Source organism: Chinchilla lanigera, unplaced genomic scaffold, assembly GCF_000276665.1.
Source record: "Chinchilla lanigera isolate Chin_1 unplaced genomic scaffold, ChiLan1.0 scaffold00012, whole genome shotgun sequence".
Classification (NCBI taxonomy): Eukaryota; Metazoa; Chordata; class Mammalia; order Rodentia; family Chinchillidae; genus Chinchilla; species Chinchilla lanigera.
This window is the reverse complement of record NW_004955413.1, coordinates 28,277,711-28,302,029: the sequence shown is the minus strand read 5'-3', so window position 1 is coordinate 28,302,029 and position 24,319 is coordinate 28,277,711. Positions and strand designations below refer to the sequence as shown.

Sequence of the window (24,319 nt, the reverse complement as noted above, 5' to 3'; positions counted from 1 at the left end):
ATCCCAGCACTCGGGAGATCTGAGGCAGGAGGATCGTTACGAGTGCAAGGCCAGCCTGGGCTACAAAATTAGTTCAAGACCAGCTTAAACTGCATAGTGAGACCCTGTCTCAAAAAGACAAAAAATAAAATAAAATAAAAAGACGATTACATTGCAATCCATTGTTTAGTTTACGAATAATGCGTCGCATCTGGTCCTTGCCTAGGGAAATTTAAAGAAGTGCAATGGTCACGGGCCTCCGACACGCAGCCGTAAAGGTCTTGGAGCCCGGAGGGAACTGATAATCGCGGAACCTTTCTTCTGGCCCCCGGTGCTCGGGACAGCCCGGCAGGAGATACGCCAGGGACTACGCTGCGTCGCGCCGCCGCAGTCTGGCATTAGTCGCCACGGTAACGCGCACAGGAAAGTGTCTCACTATGAGCGCCCGGGTCACGCGAGTCGCGTGGGCCCGGGGCTGGGGCGCCCGCTGCTATGGCGGCGCCTCGAGCTTTCCAGTGCCCCCGCCAGGGGCCGTGGATGTGGCGGAGCTGCTGCGGGACGCAACCGCGGCGGCGGAGGGGCCGTCGGCGGCGCGGGCGCGGCGGCCGCCCGGCCAGGGCACGGTGCTGCTGTTCCCCGGCCAGGGCAGCCAGGTGGTGGGCATGGGCCGCGGGCTGCTGGGCTTCCCGCGCGTGCGCGAGCTCTACGCCGCCGCGCGCCACGTGCTGGGCTACGACCTGCTGGAGCTGAGCCTGCACGGGCCGCAGGAGGACCTGGACCGCACCGTCCACTGCCAGCCCGCCGTCTTCGTGGCTTCGCTGGCCGCCGTGGAGAAACTCAATCACCTGCAGCCGGCGGTGAGGCCGAGGCCCCGGGACGGCGGGAAACGCGGGCTGCCGAGCCCGACTCACAGGGCAGCTTCGGACTGAGTTCCAGAGGGGCCAGGCCCTGCTGTAGGCGCCGTGGCAACACCTAGATCCCCGCCCCGGGGAGCTGACATCTACTGCAGACGGATAACAAATATATATGTGTGTGTATATATATATATATATATATATATATATATATCGATAAGTCACAGAAAGAGCCGAGAAAGGGGTTGTGATTTTTAATTCTCTGTATTGCATAATTTAAACAGGCTTAAACTCAATCCTAATTTTTTTTTCTGGTACTGCAGATTGAACCCAGGGCTTTTGTACTGAGCTACATCCCCAGCCCCCTTTATTTGTATTTATATTCGAGATAGGGTCTTGCTAAGTTGCTCTAGCTGAGTTTATTTGTTTTGGGGGGCTTTTTTTTCTTGTTTTTTTCCAGTACCAAGAATCGAACTCACCACCTCGTGCTTGCCAGGTAGGCGCTGTGCCGCTGAGCTAAATCCCCAGACCCTCGAGCTGAGTTTAACTTTCGATTTTTCTGCCTCAGCCTCAGATATTTGAGAATGTGATTTTCCTTGAAAGTGGTGAATCAGCTGCTGTTACTATCGGACAGCATCAAGACAGTAAACGTTAAGCTGGTCCGTGAGCTCCTTCCTTTCACACTCAGCCCGCTGGGAGATGGATACTGCCATGTGGTGGGTGAAGAAAGAATACTCGGGGATAGCAGAGCAGTTAGGGAGTTCTCTTGAGCCCTGACTGCTAGTAACATTCTTTCCATGCTTAACCTGGGCCAGGTCTGTGCGGAGCAATTTACAGACGTTATTTGCACATATTCCCCTCGGCAGGGGCATGAGCCGCTCTCCCCTCGTTTCACAGAGGGCACAGAGGCTGAGAGACATGAGCGAACTGTCCCAGGCTAAGATACCCAGCCTGTGACTTCAAAAGTGATGCTTTGGGGCCAGGGATATAGCTCAGTGGCACAAGTGCCTGCTTGGCGAGTGTAAGGTCCTGAGTTCAATTCCCGGTACCAAAAAAAAAAAAAAAAATGTGATGCTTTTAGCCACCCAACTTCCCCATACCCCATGGCCTGAGAGGCCGCTCCACGCAGAGGTGAGAGGATCCAGAGCCACGCCGTGGGGTCCTCACCCTTCAGGACCGGACTCAGTGACTGTCAGGGCCCCCGCCGGGTCTTCTTCTAGCTGGAGCACCAGGCCAGGGGTACCTAGCTCACGACCACAGGTGCAGCCCCTGGCACTGAGCTCCCCCAGAGCCTCTGGCCTCACTTGTGTCTTCGCTGCAGGTGATTGAGAACTGTGTCGCGGCCGCCGGATTCAGTGTGGGGGAATTCGCAGCCCTCGTCTTTGCTGGAGCCATGGAGTTTGCTGAAGGTACGAGGGAGAGCCTTGGGCTCACCAGGGCGGGGTCTCGCCGGCCCTCCCCGGGTTTCCCCTCGGGGTGCTTTGACATTGGCACTGGGCAGTTCTTTGGGGTGGAGCTGTCTTGTTCATTGTAGGGTGCTGTTTGTAGCAGCGTCCCTGGCCTGTCCCTGTCGCACGTCAGGAGACTCGTATGTGTCAGTCAATCTCTAGTCCCTATGCTGGGGCAGAAGCACCCCGAAGAACACCCCTGCCCTGCACCCACCTGGCTTTGGGGCAGGAAGTGACTGGATGGGAGCGACTGTGGAACCTAGCAGACACAGGCAGGTGCAGTGTGGCCCTGCCGGCCATGGGGACCTGAGTCAGTCTCACCTGCTGTCCACAGGGCTGTACGCCGTGAAGGTCCGCGCTGAGGCCATGCAGGTGGCGTCGGAAGCCACCCCCAGCGGCATGCTGTCTGTGCTCGGCCAGCCTCAGTCCAAGTTTGCCTCTGCCTGTCTGGACGCCCGGGAACACTGCAGGTCCTTGGGCATCGAGGATCCGGTGTGCGAGGTGTCCAACTATCTCTTCCCGCACTGCAGGGTCGTCTCCGGACACCTAGAGGTGGGTGTGGCGGGGCCCCCTCACAGATCCCAGCCCGGCGGTGGGGGGTGCTCTGCACCTGCAGAGCCCCTCAGCACAGTGGGTGTCACCAGCACTGGACACACACAGGCCACTCGGTCAGAGTCCTGCTGTGAAGGGGAGGCCCATGTGCCTGGGACACTCGGGGCAGGAGCTGTGGCAGGGACAGCCCAACACGGGGAGCCTGTAGAATGGGCTCCTGAAGGGTGAGCAGGAGTTTGCCAGGAAGTGGCCCATAAGCAGGGAGGTAGGAAGCCCATGGAAAGGACAGTTGGGTCCATGTGCATGGCTCAAGATGGGGAGGGCCGCGGAACCCAGGAGAGGGCCTGGCATTTGCAGCGTGTGTGTGTGTGTTTGCAGTACTGGGGACTGAACTGAGGGCCTGCGCGGTGAGTGATACCTATATCCCCAGCCCTTTTAAAATTTCAAGACAGGGTCATTAAGTTGTTGAGGCCAAGCTCAAATTTGCAATTCCCTACCTCAGTCTCCCAGAGTGCTGGGATCACAGGTGCACATCACCACACTTGGCTTGGAGGTGATTCTTTTTTTCTTTTTTTTTTCCCCTTTGAGACAGACTATGAAGTTTAGGCTGGTCTTGATCTCACATTGTAGCCCAGGCTGGCCTCCAACTTCAGGCAATCCTCCTGCCTCAGCCTCCAAAGCAGCTGAAGTTACAGATGATAGGTGCGCTCCATAGCGCACATCTGGAGGCAGAACCTGAACCCAAGAGCTGGTCTCACTCTGGCCTTAGTTCCTCCACACTCACTGCCTCCTCCCACATCAAGACCTGGCCCCCACCGCATGTCCTCAGACAGCACCTGTGAGAGCCGCAGCCCCCTCTGTGACCACGGAGACATGACGGGAAGGAGTTAATCACAGGGTGACTGCTCGTTCCTACCAGCCGCTTCAGGAAGCACCCAGAGGGTCTGGCCGAGCTCCTGCCGTGTGCACTGCAGCTGGGGCACGGCTCCTGGAGTCCCTGGCCTGTTCTTTGGGACCCAGAAGTGGCACCCGCAAGGGCCCTGATGAGGGCCCTTTCCTGTACCCAGTGTAGAGCAAAGCTTGCAGGCCTGCTGGGGAGCAGCCGGCTGGACCCTGGCATGGTGACCCTCTAGTTGAGAGGGAGTACGCTTCTTTGGGGGTGCCATCTCCTGTCAGATGCTGTCTCATGTTCCAGCTGGTGCCGCCCCCCAGCAGCTGTGGGGAGGGGGGAGACTGTGCTTGTTTCAGGGAGCAGCAGGAAGAGGAGGGACAAGATGTGCAGTGGCCGGCCTGGGCCACCACCCTGACCAGACCCGTGTTTCCACAGTGACAGCTCCCGGGCTGTACCGCGGTCACCTTCCCGGCTGGGGCATGTAAACGCTCAGGTGCCTGAAGGATGACCTCGGGAAGCCTGGATGTACACCTGAGTTTAACCGGAACTAAACGTGAATTAGGGTTATCACCCAAGGCTGGGCATGGTAGTGCTGGGCTATAATCCCACCACTGTGGGAGGCTGAGGCAGGAGCACTGTAAGTTGAAGCCCAGACTGGGCAGCTCAGCAAGACCCTGTCTCAAAGTAAAAAAGAATAAACACTGACAAGTACTGGGCATGGGGACATAGCTCAGTAGGAAGGCCCAGGACCAGTGCTCAGTGCTACAAAAAAAAAATTACCCAAGGCGTCGGGGGTTAGACCCAAGTGGGAAAGTGTGGCAATGCACATACCGTGTGCACAGGACGAGGTCCGCACAGCTCTCCCCAACCTCTGCTTCCATGACCGCCCCCCCAGGCCCTGCAGTTCCTCCGGCAGAACTCTTCCAAGTACCACTTCCGGCGCACCAAGATGCTGCCGGTGAGCGGCGGCTTCCACACCCGCCTCATGGAGCCGGCCGTGGAGCCCCTGGCGCAGGCTCTGAAGGCCATCGACATCAAGCGGCCGCTGGTCTCCGTGCACGCCAACGTGAACGGGAACAGGTACATGCACCCCCAGCACATCCGGAAGCTGCTGGGGCAGCAGCTGGTGTCCCCGGTGAAGTGGGAGCAGACCATGCATGCCATCTACGAGCGCAGGAAGGGCACCGCTTTCCCCAGGACGTGGGAGGTCGGCCCTGGGCAGCAGCTGGGCAGCATCCTCCGGAGCTGTAACCTGCAGGCCTGGAAGTCCTACGACCATGTGGACGTGCTGCAGTCAGTCGAGGCCCCAGACGAGGCCCTGGACCCCGAGGATTCTCTGAGGTGACCCTGCGGGCCAGAGCGGGGACCCAGTCTGCAGCGCCTGCACAGGGCGGAGGGGAAGCATTGCGTGCCTGAGCTTTGGAAGAGTGGGGATCTCTGCAGTGACCCAGCCCATCCCTCCTCCCAGAGAAAGGTCAGGTGCTGGGGACGAGGCCAGCACGCTGGTTCTGTGGAGCTGGCCGCACTGCGGGCGGTGGCCTTGCTGCAGCCTGGCCAGGGCCTCAGCTCCTCCGTCCCTGTCTCTGTGAGGCCTCAGCAGCCAGCCTGCTCCCCGACAGCTGGAAGACCGAGTCCTGCGACCCTTGTGCGTCTAGGAAGCCTGTCACGTGCCTGCTGTGTGCAGACAGGTGGCAGGGAGGGCCCGGGGCTCGATGGAGTGCACGGGTGGGACGCCCAGGTGTCGTGTCCCACGCCCCACCACTCTGGTGCTGAACACGAGCCTTTGTGAGCAGCCTGAGCCCTGTGTCGCATCTCTCGGTGTGGCGTGCGTGTGCGGGAACGTGTTCTGTGACGTCCTTCGGTATTCCCATAGCACGAGCGCGGGTCACACGCCGGGGCACTTCCTGGCGGGGCCCTGCCGGCCCGTGGGTGTGTGGGATGTCCCCTCTGTGACAGTGTTTCCAGGCACGGTGACTCCACAGCCGCACACATTTCCACGCAGCCCTGGCTGGGGCCACTCCAGGTTTTAACGACACGCTCTTCACCTGGGCCTCAGTGGGTATTGGCGGGAGCATGGGAAGTCTTTGGAAAGAACTTAGTTTTGTGTTTCTTGAGACAGGATCTTGTTTGTTGCCCAGGCCGTTCTTGAGCTCCTGGGCTCAGGGAATGCACCTGCCTCAGCCTCCAGGGTAGCTGGGACTAAAGGTGCACACCACACGCCGAGCTGGGAGGAACTGCTCTGCACCAGGAACTTTGTATTTGCAGTCCTGGGGATAAACCCAGGGTTCACTGAGCTGTAGCCCAGGGCTTCGTTTTTATTTCTGAGGTGGGTCTAAGTTGTCCAGGCTGGGCTCACATTTGTAATTATTTCGCCTGAGTCTCCCAGAGTGCAGGATTATAGGTGTGCGCTACCATATCCAGCTACAGTCCCCTTTCCATAGTGGGGGTTGAACCCAGGGCTTCACACTGAGGTACTTCCTAAGCCTCCCCTTTCTCTCTCTGTTTTGTTTTGCCTTTTTGAGACAGAATTTCACTATGCAGTTCAAGCTGACCTTGAACCCACTTTGTAGCCTAGGCTGGCCTTGAACTCAGCAATCCTCCTGCCTCAGCCTCCCAAGGGCTGGGATTACAGGCATGCACTACCACACCCTTTTTTTTCAGGGCAGAGTCTCAGTTGTCCAGGCTGGGCTGAAACTTGGGATCCTCCTGCCTCAGCCTCCCAGAGTGCTGAGCTTACAGGCGTGGGCCACCGCACCTGGCTTCTAAATACCAAGTCTAAATGCCTTTGTGGGGCCTAAGTCCCAGCAGCGTGGGAGGTGTAAGCGGCCCACAGCCCCAGGCTGGGTGCTTCAGCAGCGCTGCACAGGATGGGAGCTTGGAACTCCAGTCAGCTGCAAGGACCCAAATCCCCAGTAAGGGAGCTGCATGCAGCATGGCAAGGGCCTGTGTGAGGGCGCCGTGAGCGGAGGGAGGCAGCTCCTGCACTGTCCTGAGGCCCAGGTCCCTGCAGCCCCAGTCTGCTCTCCCACCCACAGCAACAGCTTCCCTGGGTGCTTCCTTTCTGAGAAGCTGTCCTGCCCTGTCTTCAGGAATTCTACCGGCAAGGACCTGGTTCAGACGGCAGCCTTTGAGCCACGACAGTTGTTCAGTGTACAGGCCCTTCTGGGAACCTTGGGGCCCCTGGACGGGTCACTTGTGCCTGCTGCTTTATCACCTCCCGAGGGAGTCACCCCAGCAGCCTGTGGCCCCTGCCCCACAGGACCCAGGCTGCTGTGGTGGGGGTGCCATCCTGTGGGAACTCTCGGGACCGCAAGGCCCCATCCCTCCAGGGCAGCTCCGGGTGTGGCCTTGGGGGTGCTGAGCAAGTGTGGTGCCAGCCAAGAGTCCCAGCTGCAAGGTCGAGGAGGAAGGGGGCCAAGAGGCTGCGGCACCCGGTGCTGGGAGGCCATGGGCCACGGTGGTGGGCGGCAGCTGCCACCTGTTCCTGGGAAGGCCCTGCTGCCCTGTTCCTTCAGGGCAGGCCCAGCACCTGCCTCCCAGCGCTCACCTCCTGGACCAGTGACGGCTGTGGAGGAGGCAGGTCCCCAGGGGGCTGCCCATGCCATCCCCGTCCCGTCCCAACCTGGCACGAGAACCCAGCACTGGCCGGTCACCCGCACGCAGGTGGCAGCCCTCTGGGGACAGCCTTGGGCCGGAAGGAGGGCTGGACCAGTGGGCGAAGGCTGGAGGGGTGAGGGGCAGGAGGGGGCAGCCTGGGCCCTAGGTTTTGGGGGGCTGTAGTGCCCTAGGTGGGTGTGGGGCCTGGAGGGCTGTGGGAACCCCAACCCAGTGTGGGCACTTTTGATGCAAGTGGGAAGCCAACTTAGAGCCCTAGTTCTGGGGTCCTCAGTGGGGCCTCAAAAACAACACGAGTCTGGTACTGAGGCAGGTACTGAGCCCACAGGGTGGGCGCCTGGCCCCTCCCCTGGCTCCCCTTGTCCAGGCTGCTCTCCAGCTGACCCCTTCAGCTGGCCCCTCCAGGACAAGTGGACACGAGATAGGCAGGGGACACACATTTCCTACATGCCTCCCTACGAGGCACTGCATGCGGTACAAAGGAAATAATCCCTAATGGTGAACTTCAGGCACCAGGGCCGGACAGGGAGGGGGCAGACCCTGCAAACCCGAGCCAGGACCGGCAGTCCCCAGGCACAGGACCGGCCCAGAGCCCACCTTCTCCTCCCTCCACGTGACCGGCCTCTAGGGGCGCTGCAACACAGGACATGAGCACAGTTGGAAACCAACATTTTATTGAACTCTCCACCTCTCAGAAATCTAGACCAGTAGATTCCGTGTGCCTCAGGCATCAGTGACACGGGTGTGACCGGCACGCCCCTGCCACCCATGTAACCAGCCCAGGGAAGAGCGGCCCAGCCAGCCGAGCACAAGGACAGGCGTTAACCAGTAACGCCCCGAGGTATAAAGAATTCATTCCCTAGAAAAACAGCGCAAACTCCTGTGCGAAATCTCAGCAGTGTTCCAGCACTATCTTGAGCTTAAATATAAAAAGGATCTTCAGAAAACACTACCATTAAAAAGAACAAAGCTGGCCAGGCAGTGGCCACCTGGGAGTGGCGGTGGTGGCCGAGGGGGACAGGGTCCAGCCCCGCCCGACCCCAGCCTCACTGCAGCAGCCGGCGCAGCGTCCCAAGCAGCAGCAGCAGCAGCAGCACGGGCAGCAGCCGCCTGCAGGCCCGGCCGGGGCTCACCTGCGGGACCGGAGGGGACAGTGAGGGCTGGATGAGGCAGAGGGGCGGGCAGGGGTGGGAGGACAGGAAGGTGGCCCGTGAGGAGGAGGAAGGCAGGGGTCAGTCACGACCCGGGCTCTTACCCAGGCGCGGGAGACCAGGCGCCCCCAGGCCCACACGTCCCTGAGGCTGGTGAGACCGCAGGTCAGCCTTCTGAGCACGCCCCAGAGCCCCGTCTGGCTGTAAGCGACGGCCAGGCTGTAAGACAATCGGAGGGGGCGCCTGTGAGCGGGACGCCAGTGCGGAGGGGGTCAAGGGCCTGTCCCCTACCCCACGCCTCCAGGCTGCCTGCTGCACACCCAACTTCCTGCTTCCTCCCCACCTGCTGGCCGCAGGGTGCTGGGCCAGCTCCGAGCTGGCTGTGTGGGACGCAGCTGTGACCGCCGCCCCTGCCGCCACCATCCTGCCGCCCTCCCCAGGGCCCCACTCGCCCACACTGCCCTCGAAGTCGGCGCCTGGGCGGAGTGCTGTGTCCAAGGCTGGGGGAGGTGAAGGGTGGGCACTGCCTGGGAGTGGGTGTCTCCTCCCGGCCTCCCACCCACCCGGGGGCCCGCGGGGTACCTGTGCACCGCCCTCCCGGGCAGCTGGGCCAGGCGGGGGCCCCGAAGGCGCAGGTCCATCTCATCGCCAATGCAGGCCAGCCGCAGGGCCACCAGGCTGCTGTGGGGAGGGGTGGGTGGCTGTGGTGGGTGACACACCCCGTGTCCCCGTGCACAGCTGGGCTCTGAGGGGCTCAAAGAGGGGCCTGAGACCCAGACAGGCGGTCCCAGCCCCCTGGCTCTCGGGTGAGGCATCCTGGGGCGGCTGTGGGAATCTGCCTGGCATCCACGGATCTGATCGCTACACCCCAGGAAAGTCTGGGCATTCTCAGTTTTCTGGGAGCCCCCCCATGCCCCGCAGTCTTGGCAGGATGGGTGCACAATGGGTGGGCAGATTTGAGGCTGGCTCCCTACAGGGGTCTCAGCTGCCCCTCCGGTGACACCAGTCCTGAAACCACCAACTTAGAGCCCTAGCTCTGGGGACTAGGGTCATCACCCATCTGGGAATGGAGACGGTCACAGGCGCACGCTGGCCCCCACTTTCTAACCCAAGTCCTCGACTGAGGGGGGGTGAGCACACGCACCCAGTGCCAGGCACGAGTACACACTCACATATGTGTGCACGCGCACACATGCGCACACCCGGACCAAACCCAGGCCCTCTGTGGCTCGCCCTGCCGGCTCTGATCAGCTCTCAGGAACCGCCCACATTCCCCGAAGGTGACGCCGTGCCGCCGGGATCTCGGCCAGAGTCCTGAGCTCCTGGAACTCGGGCACAGGTGCCCGCCCAGCTCTGCCCAGCACCCCTGTGCAAGCTCCTCATCCTGAGGCCATGGGGCCTCAAGGGGCCTGGCTCTGGGCCAGGCCTTGAGGCGGCCAGCAGAAGCAGGCGCTCCTATGACCCCTCAGGCCAGGTGGGAGCCCTACGACAGCCAGCGTCCAGGCCCCTGGTAGCTGCCTTTGGAGCACCAGGGGCCAAGGTGCGCAGCGAGGATGCCCACTCAGGGACCATCCCCTCCCCCGCTGCCTCCTGCTGCAGGAGCACACCGCCCCCCAGGCCAGCATCCTGAGACCTACCTGCCTTCCAGGCATCCCACGAGGTTAGTGTCCCCGGGGGGACCGAGGTCCTCCCCCCGCAAGGGCTGCGTCACACCCAAGGCGCCTTCAGCCAACAGAGGCCCGGGTAGCGGCTCGTATGGCGGGGCCTCCATGAGCGGGTCCCTGGTGACAGGTCTTGCTTCTGACATATCTCTGGAGGACAGAGACAGAGCCTCAGTGTCACCAGACCCCAGGGAATAGGTGCAACTCAGGACAGGACACTTCTGGGCAAGTGCCATACTACCCAGCCACACCCAGCCCTCCCTGGGTCTTCTTGTCCACAAGCCCTCAGGTCACATGAAACACTGATGAAATAAATGTTATAGGCTGGGCGTGGTGGCGCACGCCTGTAATCCCAGCACTTGAGGGGCTGAGGCAGGAGGATTACTTCAGGTTTGAGGCCAACGTGGGCTACACAGTGAGTGCAAGACCAGCCTAGACTATGTAGTGAGACCCTGCCTCAAAACACTAAACAAAAAAAAAAAGTTAGCAAGGCAGGGTAGCACAGGCCTGTAATCCCAGAAGCTGGGGAGGCTGAGGCAGGATCACAAGTTCAAGTGCTGTGTGAGCAACTGAGACCCTGTCTGAAGAGGGGCTCAGCACCATTAACTAAATAAGCAAATGAGCTAATCTTCTTTTTTTTTTTTTTTTTTTTTTGGTGGCACTGGGGATTTAACCCAGGGCCCTCGCATCAAGCTACATCCCCAGCTCTTTTTTTATGTTTTATTTTGCAACAGTCTCACTAAAGTCACTGAATTATCCAAGCCAGGCTTAAACTTGGGATCTTCCTGCCTCAGCCTCCCACAGGTGTGTGCCCAGCTTTTTCTTACAGGAGTGTGGGCTTCGACCCTCTTAGTGGTGAGGACCGGTGTCAGACCTTTCTCCCTCTGCACAGCTCCCTCCCCAATTCCCTGCCCTCCCCTTTAACTGGCCAGAGCCATCCTCCAGGCTGTGTGTCTCAGAGCCAGTCACCAAGCCTCTCTGTTCTCCTCCATCTCTCTAGAGGGCACTTGATGCACCAGGGCCCTCAAATTTTTTCTTTTGTGAAATAACATCAGAGCAGCCAAGCCCAAAAGCCCAGGTGTCTACTGTCAGCAGAGGGGATGAAGGCCAGCTCCGAGCTACAGCAACTCCTCAGCCTCATGGGAGGGGACACCTGTGTTTTCGACGTCTGCTATTTCTCTGGAGCAAGACAGGCAAGTAAGCCCAATGGGGAGAGCTGTCCACATTCCCAGCTCCCACAGGAGCTGCCCCTCCTCTACACATACCACACATCACGACCTTTCCCTGGCCCCTGCTAGCACAGCCTGTGTTGCTCCGCTGACCCTGCCCACCCACCCATCTGAGCTGATCATGACCCTCCCTTCCCCTATTTCCCAGCAACCCTTGCAGCTCCCTGCTGGCCTCAGAAGCGCAGGTAGGGGCTGAAGGAAAGGAACCAACACATCCAGGCCAGCTCGTCTTCCTCAGTGCTATGAACACAGCAGTGAGGGCTGGAGCTGCAACAGCCAGCTAAGGGTACACGGGGACAGGCAGAGGAAGCCTGGGCCCAAGGGCACCGCTCAGAAGGAAATCACTAAATTGTCCAGGCTGAGCTTAAAACTTGGGATCCTCCTGCCTCAGCCTCCAGAGTTCTGGGACTGTGAGTGTGCATGACCACATCCAGCTCAACCCGCTATGTTCTTACAATTCCATCCCGGATCTTCTGCGTGAATTCCTCCTGTTTGTCTGCACCAAGCTCTCTCCCCAAGATGTCCTTTGATTTTTTTTTTTTTTGTTCATAGGATCCCTGGGGCTTAGAGAAGCCCACTACCGAGCCAAGTAGGGACAGAGGTCCACATGCCCCCCCCACCCTGGAGTGCCCCTCTGTCCACCCACGCTCAAAGTGACTGCAGAAGCAGGCCCAGGAAAAGCGACCCAGGCTGAGATCCTTCAGGTGACCTGGGGCTGACTCCAGGCAGGTGACTCATAACAACGCACCCCACAGCTCGAAGCCAGGGAGACAGGCAGGCACACGGTGACATCATCGGCCACCGGGCCGGGCACAGGGTGTGGCGCAGCCTAGGCTTTGAGAGAGACACCATCGAAAGACAGGGTTGCTCTTCCTTCTAGAACCGGAGAAAGAACAAAGGCCCAGGCCTCCTGCAGCAGCAGAGAGACAGCTGTTTCAGCCTCCTAGGAGGAAGATGGGGAGGCAGATCGCTGTTCAGGACAGAGGCCCAGCAGGGGTAGGTGGAAAATCAGGCAGACATAGCCACGGCTGCGGCCGCCACAAAGGGCCAGGCAGGGCCCACGTGGCCACACCTGTCACACAACACCTTCCCCTCAGGCCCCAGCCGCTGACAGGGGACGCCTGGGACGCACCTGCAGGCAGTACTGGCGGCTACAGCGTCCATCCGGTCACTACCCTCAGCCACTGGGCGGGAGGCCGTGAAGGCCCTGGCCACACCTGTATACCTGGCAGGGGAGCTGCTCTTAGTGCAACCTCCTCCCCTGTTTTTGCAGTGCTGGGGATGGAACCCAAGGCCTCGTGCATGCTGAGCAAGCGCTCACCACTGAGCTGCGGCCACCTCTAGCTCTAACACTTGGTAGCGGTTTAAAAAACGAGGGAAAATCGAGATCGAGCCGCCATGCAAAGGTGTCCAGCTGCCCTTGGGCCAGCTCAGCGACCAGAGGAGCCAGACGCAACCTTCACCTGGCTTTCAGGTGGCTGACACCCAAATCCTCTTTCCACTCCCAACTCGGCCCTGGGGGACCCATGATACCAGACAGCAGCTCCTGGACCCTTTGGGCCACCACACCACCTTCGGCCAGCAGTCCAGCCCTGTTGTCCCTTCTCCCAGTCACTTGTCAAGAAGGGAGGGAGAAGCCAGGCGTGGTGGTGCACGCCTGTAATCCCAGCACTTGGGAGGATCAAGGAGGATCGTTGTGAGTTCGAGGCCCTCCTGGGCTACAGAAGTGAGCGCAAGGCCAGCCTGAACTGCATAGCAAGACCCTGTCTCAAAAAGACCAAAAAAAAAAAAAAAAAAAAGAAAAGCAAAAGGAGGGAGAGGAGGAAAGGGATGCAAGCGCTGTGCCACACTCCTCTCTGGTCGCTTCTGCCACCCAGGGACACTGGGTTGAGGAGAGATGCTCAGAGTGAAGGAAAGGGATGCAAATCAGGGCCAGCGGCCACTCCTCACCTGAACAGCACAACAGCTACAGACACTGACGTAAGAATCCAGAGGACGTAGGAAGAATTGGATGTGTCATGTGCACGGCCCTCCTCGCCAGGAGCGTAGCCATCACCTACTGCTAACACATACTAAAAAAGAAATTTTTAAAAAGGGACCTGGAAACAAATTTTAAAAAAATAAGAAAGGGACCCAGGCATGGTGGTGTACTCCTGTAATTCTAGTCACTTGGGAGCTGAGGCAGGAGGGTCGGGAGTTCAAGGCCGGCCTGGGCAACTGAGCAAGACCCTGGCTCAAAATAAAATAAAACACAGTGCGGGCTGGGCTGTAGCTCAGTGGAAGAGCACTTGCCTACTTAGCACGTGGGAGGCCCTGGGTTCCGTCTCCAGCACCACAAAAAACACCAACGAGAAAGAAAAGAAAAGAAGAGCGAGAACGGACATCTACTGGCAGAACAAGGGGCGTTTCAAGGCTGCCAGATCAATATGCGGAGAAGCAATAGAAAACAGACACCCCTACATGAACTGCAGGATAAAAGGCTTCTGGTCAGAGATTCACCTAATAACGGATGCATAAAGTCCTCATGTAGAAAAATCTAACACACCATTAAAAGATACAAAATACCCCGACAAAGGAAAGCCTGAACAAATTTCCATGCATGCGCATGCGCATACGTGCATGTATGCGCGCATGCGCCACGCAGCCCCCAGGAGCTGGGTGCAGAACCGAGGCTGCCCGCAGGCCCAGGCGAGATACCTATGCAAAGGGCCATTTCCCTGGGAAAGCAGATCCATGCAGGTGCTCCTGTCCCGCCCCTCAGCACCGGGCCCTGTCTCCCCAGGCTGCCCTGCCTTTCTCAGACCCCACTCCCAGCCCCCCTGGCCCTGTCACTAGGGCCCCCGTGGGACTTTAGCCCTGATGCTGGACACAGGGCCACAGGTGGGCAGCTGTCGGGGTCTGCCGAGGACGTGGCCGCGCCAGGCGTCAGTCGCCCCTCTCCTGCCCTTCAGGACTCTTTCAGACCCCACTGATCCCCATCTGAGTGCACCTGGGACAGACACAAGCCTCACGCCCAACCCAACCCCTCCCTCTTCCCATCTGTCCCTGGACCTCAGTTTTCCTACCTGTTAAATAGAGATAATCACCCCAAACTACTGAGACCCCCATCCAGGCCAGAACCAGCACCAAATGCGCCTGATAGAACCTGGCTACAAGCTGGGCTGGGTGGCACACACCTATGTAATCCCAGCACTCAGGAGGCTGAGGCCAGAGGATCTCCACACGTTCAAGGCCAGCCTGGGCTACATGGAGAGTACAAGGCCCACCTGCACCACACAGCAACACCTCGTCTCAAAATGAAACAGAGAAAGAGGGACTGTGCTGCCGCTCCGAGCACCGTCACTGCTGAGGGAATCCTGTGTCCTGACGATGACAGTGACTAGCACCCTGTACCAGGGCCCAGAGGCCACTCCGCCCCGCCTTCCCTTGGGCCTGGGATGCAGGCCTGCGGTTCAGACCTGGTCACCTGCTGCCTGACCCACCACCCCTGGTAGCAGCCCCAGGCTGGGCCCTGTCACAGGGTGTGACTCCCCATGCTGGCTGGGCCACCCAACCTTGAGCCCTTCTGGACTCACACTCAAGAAGATATGCAGCTGGGGCTGGTGTTGAATGCCCGTAATCCCAGGCCTCTGGGAGGCTGAGGCAGGAAGATCCCAAGTTAGAGCCCAGCCTGGACAATTTAGGGAGAATCTGTCTCAAAATAAAAACAAATGGCTGAGGATGTAGCTTAGCATGAAGGCTCTGGGTTTAATCTCCAGTACTGGAAAAAAAAAAAAAGAGTGTGCTGCCTTGAACTGTGCCTGTACTTGTCACGTTCTGAGCCTCTGCATCCTCAGCAGGCAGCCACACTCCTCCTGGGAAAGTCACGTAACCTCTCTGTGCCTCAGGGGTTCCCAGTAACACCTGACTCTTGGGACTGCTGTGAGAAGGAAACGATACCATCCATGCTAACGGGCTCATTGCACAGTGAGGGGCTAAGAGAAACGGGAGCTGCTGTGGTCATTGCTCGTAGTTACAGTAGTAGTAATAGTAGAAGTATGTTTTTGAGACATGGTCTGTGTAGTCCAGGCTGGCCTTGAACTCACTACATAGCGCAGGCTGGCCTCAAATTCACATTGTTCTCCTGCCTCAGCCTCCTGAGTGCTGAAACTGCAGGTGTACGCCACCACACCTGACTAGGGGCTGCTGTTACGAACTTCTGGCTCATAGCACAGGGCCTGGGAGAGGGCAGATATGTGTTTGTTAAGTGAATAAAAGAAGGCAAAGTACTATACTCCCAGAGGACCTGGTGTGAGCTCATCGCAGCTACAGATCCAGGAAACTGGACTGGTTTTTAGCGTCTGGGTTTGTTGTTCCCCAGCAGGTTTGCAAATCAGTACCTGAAAACCCTTCTTTGGTGCGAGCTGACACACCTAACCCTGTCCCCACCCAGGCGGCGTCCACAGTAACCCTCCCACGTGCTCACACTGGAAAAACCCCTCGTAGTCAAGAGCCCTATTTTATACCCAAAAAGGTCAGGATGCAAATCCAGTGTGGGCAGGAGCGCGCTCCACCCACGACCTGCAGGGCACCAGGGCCAAGGGTGGAGGGAAGCAGGCTCAGCCCAGCCGCTGTGGTGACCGACTTGGCCCCTGGGCCATCCCAGAAGTGGACACAGCCTCTGCCCCCAGGAACGAGGCAGATCTGTCCAATGTGGCCTCCAGCAGGTGCTCCCAGGGCTCAAGGTCCTGGTGGAGACCCTCACACCTCATCCTACCCAGTCCTGCCAACGGAGAGCCGGATGGGCCACACTGGGCTCACAGAGGTCGGCTGGGAGACCCCAGTCCCTGTCTGCTCCATTGAAGCCCCCTCCCCACCTCCGTGCCAGCCTGGGCTGGGCCTGGAGAGCTCACCCAACTCCAGGGCGACCCTACAAGAAAAGCTCCGAACTCACAGCTGGACAGACAGACGCAGGCTCCGGGCCCAGCTATGCCACTGCTGTGAGGCCGCAGAGCAGCACCGGACCTCTCTGAGCCCTGTGAGGCAGGCGGGCCCTGCCCAGGGACAGCGCTGCCTCTGGGTCATCACCAGGATTGGTGGCACCCTGTTGCCGGGTTTCTGCCACCCAGCAGGGGTCCCATCAAAGCTGGGGCAGTGTATAAATAGGCCAGCAAGGGAATCGGAGAGCCAGGGCAACCAGGGTCCCCACGCCCCTTGGGGAGTTCCCAGGGTTTATCTGAGCCCCATACATTTCCCTCTGCTTTCTAGAACATACCCCACATCTACCCTGCCTGTGCCTAGCTTCCCGGAGGAGGTTCCACCATCAGCCGGGCGAGATGAGCTCCCCGGTAATCCCAGGGTTGGGAGGCTGAGGCAGGAGGATCAGCTCAAGTTCCAGCCTTCACACACAGGGACATTACATGTCTCAAAAAAAAAAAAAAAAAAAAAAAAAAAAATTAGCTGGCAAATACTATTAGGTCTTTAGGCACAAAACTAAGACAGGAGTTTCATTTGTAACTCGCTTCCACTGTGCAGAAAAGAATGCATCCGCCCTTCCATAAGCACTGACCTGCACAGGCTCACAGGGAGGAGGGAGGCAGGGCCCAGGGGCAGGGTCCTGGGAGGGGTCATGCTGCATGTTTACCACCTGCCTCCCCATTCGACTCCCACAAGGCACCGATTCAAAAATAAAACCAAAATACTGTAAATGGCCTGAATTTGCATGAACAGAAACATCTGCCTTCTTTTTTTATTCCTTGGTTTTTGGCCTTTTTTCCGGTACCGGGAATTGAACTCAAGACCTTGAGCTTGCTGGGCAAGCACTGTGCCACTGAGCTAAATCCCCAGCAGGAGGTATTTGTCTTAAAGGTTTATTTTAGGAAACTCCGAGCTGCACCGCCCCGCCCCAACCCCGCGGGTGGGGGCGGGGGGATGCAGGCTCCACCCGCAGGTGGCCCGGACCAGCCGTCTGGGGTGGGCGGGGCGCATTTCCCACCGGTGACGCTGAAATAACTGCGGAAAGGAAGGAAGGAAGGAAGGGAGGGAGGGAGGCGAGGGGAGAGAAAGGAAAGGATTTCTCCGGCAAGAAGGCAGGAATTCATCTGCACCTGTGGGGGCAGCAGCATGGCGTGGCCCTGGGGCACTGCCACTTGGCCCTGCCACAGGCCAGCGGTGTGACCTCCGCCTTCACACGTGGTGCAGACCTTGAGCCCAAGTGCGGGCAGAGCGCTTACCCTTGCTGGAGCATAGGGATCAGGCGGATGGGCCTCATCTCCAGAGTGAAAAGGAGCGCTGGCTGCAAGTGTGGGGGCCTTTCCTGGTGAGGCCTAGAGGGCAGGGGCACATCCGCCCCACCTAGGTGGGAGGGCACTGAACTCAGACCCAAGAGGGCATCCGCTGCAGTGCTGCATACCTATAACTCCTGCTACTAGGAGGCTGAGGCAGGAGGATCACAGCCACGAGTCCAGTTTAGCCAACTGAGTGAGACGCTCTCTAAAAGGGCTGGGCTGGGTATGGTGGCTCAGGCCTGAAACCCCAGCACTCAGGAGGCTGAGGCACAGTTTGAGGCCAGCGTGGACCACATAATGAGTTCAGGGGCAGCCTAAACTATACCGTGAGACCCTGTCTCAAAAAAACAAAAAAAGAGGGGGGGGCGGGCAGGGTGTATTGAAAGAAACAAAAAGTGAAAAAGAATCAGGAGTGGCTCATGTGAGGTCACATGCTGTGCAGCAGGCTGGGGAAGGTGTTGTCAGCACCCCCCAGTCCCCTGCCACCTCTGCAGCCCCATGCCTCTGCGAGGCTCCCTCGCTGTGGCCCCAAGCGCCCCCTTAGAGGGGACCGCTGGCTGGCCAGTGTGGTGGCTTCAGTGCTGCTGGCAGCCTGACTCCCCAGCGGCTCTCCCACCACCCCAGTTCCTCAGTCAGATTCACGCCAGGGGCCCGGGGCCTCAGGAAGTCCACCTTCCAACCCGGAGGCACCAGCAAGGACGCTGACGGCACAGCAATGGAGCACGCTCCCTCCCTGCAGCCGAGGCCCCACCTGAGACAGTGGGGAAGCTCCACCCCTGCAGTCCGTTTAACAGGAAACAATCTGAAAAGGGCTTCCCGGTGCCCCCCGGGGGTCTCAGGCAGGACAGACGGAGGCTGCTGAGCCAGGAGGGTAACCGACTCCTCAGTGACAGCCTGTACGCAAATTGTCCCGTTCCACGGTCCGAGCTTCACAGGTAAACAGAAACACAGGGAAGAGGCCGGGCGTGGTGGCACACGCCTGCAATCCCAGCACTCACGAGGCTGAGGCAGGAGGATCATTGTGAGTTCGAGGCCAGCCTGGGCTACAAAGTGAGCTCAAGGCCAGCCTGAACTGCACAGCAAGACCCTGTCTGAAAAAGAGCAAAAAAAAAAAAAGAAACACAGAGAAGAGATCCGAAGGGTCCGAGAATGGCCACCTCCAAAGAGGGACGGAATGATGGGGCGGCTGGCAAGGGAGCGGGGAACCGTCCTTAGCCTTTAGGGGTGATTTCTTAAGGTCAGCAAAGAAACGTGCAATGATGTAAGTAAAGCAGGTGTTACCCCGTACGCCAGCCATCAGCACGCGCCGTGTTCCCGGTTACCTCGAAGGGAAGATGGGGCCCACACTCAGGCGGGGTCGGGGGCAGGGGACTGAAAGTCTGCAGCCCTTCGGAACCTGGAAACCATGAAGGCGAGCAGAGCAGCAGCTCACAACTCGCCCTCACCCACACAGTGACCCGAGGACCCCACAGAGACGCAGATGGGCGGCTGTCAGGGACAACAGACGCCCACACGCAGGTGTCTGCTCCCTTCTTGCCAGGCACCCAGTACGAGAGGTCCCAGTGAAGCCAGGCCTTTGCCCTGAGCTATACCCACCGTCCTTTTATATTTTTAATTTTCAGACCGGGTCTTATTAAATCACTCAGTTGCTGCACTTGAACTTGGGATCCTCCCACCTCAGCCTCCTAGAGAGCCAGGATTATAAGCATGAGCTACCAGGCTCACCTCCTTTTTAAAAATTATTTGTTCATTTAATAATCCTGTGGATTGCATGCAAGGCCTTTGCACAGAGCTATATCCCCAGCCCTTAGTTTCTACTTTAAGACAGAGTCTCACTAAATTGCTAAATTGCCCAGGGTAGACTTGAACCTTTTTCCATCCTCCTGCCTCAGCCTCCCAGAGTGCTGACATCACAGGTGTGCACCACTACACCTGACTCAACTTCTGCCTTTTTTTTTTTTTTTGGGTACTGGGAATCGAACTCAGGACCTTGTGCTTGCCAGGCAGGCTCTGTGCTGCTGAGGTATCTCCCTGGCCCTAACTTCTCTTATCAAAGAAAGCAGACCCAGCTCCCCAGGCTGGGCTGGGGGAGACCCAGACCCAGGGCCAGGTTCTTGAGGGGTGGACTGCCAGGACCCCAGCCCTCTGCTTCCCATCAGCTGCCTGACTGAACTAATTCCTGAGCCCCCAAACTCCTCAGTCTGCATTTGCAAAACAAGTACCCTCTCCTGAAATACTCCAGCCTGGAGCCGGGGGTGTGGCCCAGGGACATCATTTGGGGGGGTGCGGGGAGCACAAAAAAAAAGTGTAAGAAACACTGACCAGCAGAGAAAGTGTATGTGTCAGGTTACTAATTCCTCTTGACCGAGTTTGAAAGGCCCGCAGAAAAGGGGGCTTTCTGTGCTGTTTTCTTCCCATCAGAGGACAGAAAGCAGGATCCCCACCTGAGCCTGCAGGGCTCAATTCCCAAAGCAGGTACTTGCCCCCTCCGTGTTGGGGCGTGGGGAATGCGCACCGCGGCACTACCCCAGGCAGTCGCGTGCTCCTCCTTCCTTCCGCACCTCAGGGTCTCACCCGGCCCCGCTGAGACCCCACGGGCAGCTGGGGACCTGCCGGCTCCCTCCTCACACCGCCAGAAGTCTCTTCCTCCCGCCCTCCCAGGGCAGCACCCTGGCTGTCCCCGCGCCTTGGGTCAACAGACCTGGATTGGCCACTCAGCCCTGATGGGCTCAGTAAGTGTTTACCTGTCTGTCTGCCCAGCCGGCCCGGAGCCGGGGCCACCTGCAGGATAAGGACCCCGCACCATCGGGTGACTGCCACGGGACCAGACTGGATGATGGAGGGGGTCAAACAGGCCCCCCAGTTCCTGCCTGGGGACCCAGGACTGGGCACACAGTGTGCAGAGCCTCGTAGTCACCTTCTGTTGAAGGGCAGGGGGACAGACAAGGGTGGCCGGACAAGGGGACAGGAGCTACACGGGCAGTATTCAGCAAGCGCTCGCTCCCAGAGGGCTCAGCCGACAGGGTGCACAAGTGCAGGCCCAGCCCGCGTCACAGCTCCAGGTCTCCGCAAGGCACCACAGTCTGTGCGGGGAATGCAGCTGTCCTTCAGGCGGTGGCTCGATGTGCGCTGGCCTCCGGGTGGAGCCTCATAGCTCCTGGCTCTGGACATGATCCATGAATGTCGCCCTTGATGGCCAAAGAAATGACCCGGATCCACGGATTCCCAGTGTCCCTGCCCAGCGCCAGACACGCGCGAGCGCGCGCGCACCTGCAGTCAGTGCCAGCTCTTCTCCCACCACCAGAAAAACAGGTTTGCTCTGCAGTGCAGTGGGTGTTTTGTATTGTCACATCCCAATATTGACACTAGGCAAATCAGCTGCCCTCCGTGTGCCCCGGCCACCTGCCCCGGGGCTGCCTCGGCCCTCACAGTCCGTATCCCTCGGGGACCCGGACTGACAGACCAGCAGCTGGACAAAGGGCAGAGGAGGAAGCGGCCACACATGTCCAGCCCAGACCCACCGCTGGCTTCCTGGTGGCCGCCAACAACAAAAGTCGAGTGCCGCCGAGAACTTCCTCAACACTGCTAGGAATTGTTCTGGGCACAGAAAAACAGGTGGGTTCTCGTGGGCTCCAAGTGCGCTGCAGGCAAGAGGCCATTAACTGTCCAGAATCTCCCTGGCTTCGCTGAACAGGCGGACGCTCAACAGGGCGGGGTTACCATGCCTCTAGCACAGGGGTCCCTCCAGCCCCCGCCTCACCTCAGGGAGGACCCGAAGCACAGGAGGGGCCCGCTAGGAGGCGCTCTGGCTTCTGCGATGTCATTCCCCACGCCAGCCTTCCGCCTGCTCCCCACCAGGCACCTAAGCTGCGGCGGCATGCTCCTGTATGTCATCTGATGTTTTCGCACGGAGCGGGAGGTTAGCGTAAGTCAGTGTACAAATGCATGAGAGCAGTTCAGTCTCAGCATAGGAAGAGGGACAGCTACGCCCTGAGATAGGGTAGTCAGGGAGGGCTTCTCAGAGGCGGCAGTGGCTGGTGGAACAGAGGCAGCAAAGGGCGGTAATTCACACACCCAGAGAGATTGGGCTGTGTCGCTCCAGTGAGCTGTTTTAAGCCTCACATTATTCCTTGAGAGACTTCAGAGTGTCCCTGGTGTCTACAGAATTATCCCTGCTGAGGTCGTTTAGAAAAAAAGCTCAACTACGCAACAATGCCGGGAGTTCGGCTCAGTGGCAGAGCTGGCCCTGGGTTCAAGTGCAGGCAGCCTGGGTTCAATCCACGCCACAACCAAAAAATAAAAAAAGAAAAGAAAAGAAAGAAAAAGGAAAAAAAAATCAACTAGAAGACACCTTAGAAGACTGATTAAGCCTGATGTGGTGCCACACACCTGTAATCCCCACACTTTAGGAGGCTGAGACAGGAGGATTGCAAGTTTCAATCCAGCTTGGGCACCTTAACGACCGAACAAAATCCTGTCTCAAAAAATGAAAAAGGCCAGGGATGGAGCACAGTACAGAGACCTTGGGTCCACTCCCCAGTGCTACAAAAACGAAAATGATTGATCAAATGAATTTGTTACTGAGAGAAAGGGACATTCTGAATTTTCAGCCCTCGGCTGAATATTCACCTCCTGGAAGCCAGCAGCCTCCCTGGCACACTGGACATACTAGGCCACAGAGCAAAAATAAAGAACATTCACTAACCTACCATCAGCAAGAAGGTGGTGCGGGGGTCTCACCAGGACTGGAGGGGCCCTCCCACCCTGCTTCATGTGTTTGAATTTGACCCCACTGTGAAACCTGGAGGGAACAGAAACTTCGCTGCAGGAGGGGTTCAGCACCAGGGCCCCCAGGAGGTGCCTAGGATTAGAAAAGGTCATGGGGTCAGAGCCCAGGGCTTGGATCCTAACGGCCCCCCTGAGAGGAACAGAGACGGAAGGGGGCACGCACGCACATACGCCCTGGCTCGCTCCTGTTTCCTGCCCTGTGAGTCCCCCGCCTCCCAGACCCTGCCCGCAGGACAGCACCAGCAGACGGGGCCTTCGCCCCTGCAGCGCCAGCACCCAGGCTAGCGCGAACCTCTCTTTATCCCTCTGACCTGACCTGACAGGCTGTGTCCTCAGCAACAGGGAACAGCCGCGGGGGCCGCCGGGAAATCCCCAAATCCTAGGCTGAGACTCACAGTCATGGGGAAGGAAGGAGGAAGAGCCCGAGCCCGGAGCAGGTCAGGGGCCAGAGTGCGCCCGCCTGCTCCTGGGCTCGGGGGCCTGCCCTCAACCAGGGTCCCGCTACTGTGTCCGGTGACCCCCCTGCAGCTGCCACTTCCAAAGAGCAGGATGCCAGGAGGATGCGCTCCTAAGAAGCCACTCTCAAGGCAGGCCCAGATGAACCTTTGCCGGGTGGTTTTTCAGACAGGGTCCCACTATGCAGTCGGGTTACACTTCACCTTGCAGTCCTGCCTCCGCCTCCACGTGCCGAGATTACAGGTGTGCACCAAGGCGTGCACAAGTTAGGTGGAAGCAAGGCAGGTAAAGAGCTAACGTTAGGAAAGCTACCTACACTTAGTATGACTTTCTTCACACCAGGCCAGGAGTCTTGGCCGGAGCATGTTTTACAGAACCAACAAGCACAGACTCAGAAGCAGGGGAGCCCGTCCTAGCCACACAGTTGGAAAGAGGCCGTGCAGACGTTGATTCGGCCTCCAACGAAGGGCCTGGGCTTTGTGCCGGACAAGCCGAGAGCATTTACGCCTTGCAGAGACCTGAGCCTCAGTTTCTCCACCAAGGGCCGGGCGCTCGCAGTCCTGACGCGGGGCGGCCATCCCCTACCCCGCTGGCCGCGAGGAAGAGGAGGCCAACCGCCCAGGCTGCGGCAGGCTGCACCGCGCAGGCCGCCTGGAAACAAAGTTACACAGCAGCAGTGCGATCAACAACAACAACTCCCGCAGGGGGCCGCTCATTCCGCGCAAGTTAGAGCCGCAATTAGAAGGTTACAAAGGGTCGCAACCAGGGGGTCAGAGCCAACGGCGAAAGTGAGACCAGCCGCGACCCCAACCCTCAAGCCCGTTACGGCGGGGTCACCCGAGGAGGCGCCCCCGCGGCCACCCCGACGCCCTAGCCGCCCGCGATGCCCCGCCCCGTGCGCCCCGAGAGCCCCCGGCCGGCGCAGCCCGCGGGTCACCCGCGCAGGGTCACGGACAGGTGGCGGCCTCGCCCGCTCCCGGCGCGAGCTCCTGAACAGGATTTTCTTTTTCCCGGGTGCCCCGCCAAGGTCTCTCCCGCCCCTCGGCAGGTGCGCCGCCCGATCCGAGCGGGGACAGGTGCCCGACGCCATCTTCCCTCTTACTGGACACCCGGGCTGTGTCGGTGCCAACTCCAGACCCCGAGATCGAACCCAGTCCCCGAGGTCGCGTGAGGGCGGTGCCAGGGCGGCGGGGCGCGCTGGCCGGGACACCGAGGTCTCCCCATGGCCCGGACGCAGACACTGAGGCGTGGATGGCACGATCGTGGGGTGGGGACCTCTAGCCACCGGGCAGCGCGAGGACATCACCCCTCGAGTGACTCCTCCCGGACTCTCCGCGGCGGAGAAGGGTTCGGGCAAGGATCCCCTCCCAGCTCCAGGCCGGCACAGGCGGGGGATCTGGGTGCCCGGCGCGCGGCGGGGGCGCGGAC

The 24,319-nt window shown here is 59.3% G+C and overlaps 2 protein-coding genes across 4 annotated transcripts; one reads left to right on the top strand and one right to left on the bottom strand.

Annotated features, from left to right (window-relative positions):
- The first annotated feature begins 360 nt into the window (after positions 1 to 360).
- On the top strand, positions 361 to 5,523 carry Mcat (malonyl CoA:ACP acyltransferase (mitochondrial)). Of its 3 annotated transcripts, XM_013511610.1 has the most exons (6): positions 361 to 836; positions 2,155 to 2,242; positions 2,616 to 2,833; positions 4,621 to 4,805; positions 4,984 to 5,066; positions 5,194 to 5,282. In XM_013511610.1, exons 1-5 carry the CDS (start codon positions 417 to 419, stop codon positions 5,063 to 5,065), a joined length of 993 nt encoding a protein of 330 aa, XP_013367064.1. In that variant the 5' UTR covers positions 361 to 416; the 3' UTR covers position 5,066; positions 5,194 to 5,282. The 3 variants fall into 3 exon arrangements, with proteins under 3 accessions (XP_013367064.1, XP_005379491.1, XP_005379492.1); XM_005379434.2 differs by having other exon boundaries at positions 4,621 to 5,066; positions 5,194 to 5,523; XM_005379435.2 differs by having other exon boundaries at positions 4,984 to 5,287.
- Positions 5,524 to 7,997: 2,474 nt separating this feature from the next.
- On the bottom strand, positions 7,998 to 24,303 carry Bik (BCL2-interacting killer (apoptosis-inducing)). Its single transcript, XM_005379433.2, has 5 exons — positions 23,994 to 24,303; positions 10,129 to 10,302; positions 9,074 to 9,172; positions 8,596 to 8,710; positions 7,998 to 8,473 (listed from the first exon to the last, which is right to left on the bottom strand). Exons 1-5 carry the CDS (start codon positions 24,113 to 24,115, stop codon positions 8,387 to 8,389), a joined length of 597 nt encoding a protein of 198 aa, XP_005379490.2. The 5' UTR covers positions 24,116 to 24,303; the 3' UTR covers positions 7,998 to 8,386.
- Positions 24,304 to 24,319: the final 16 nt, after the last annotated feature.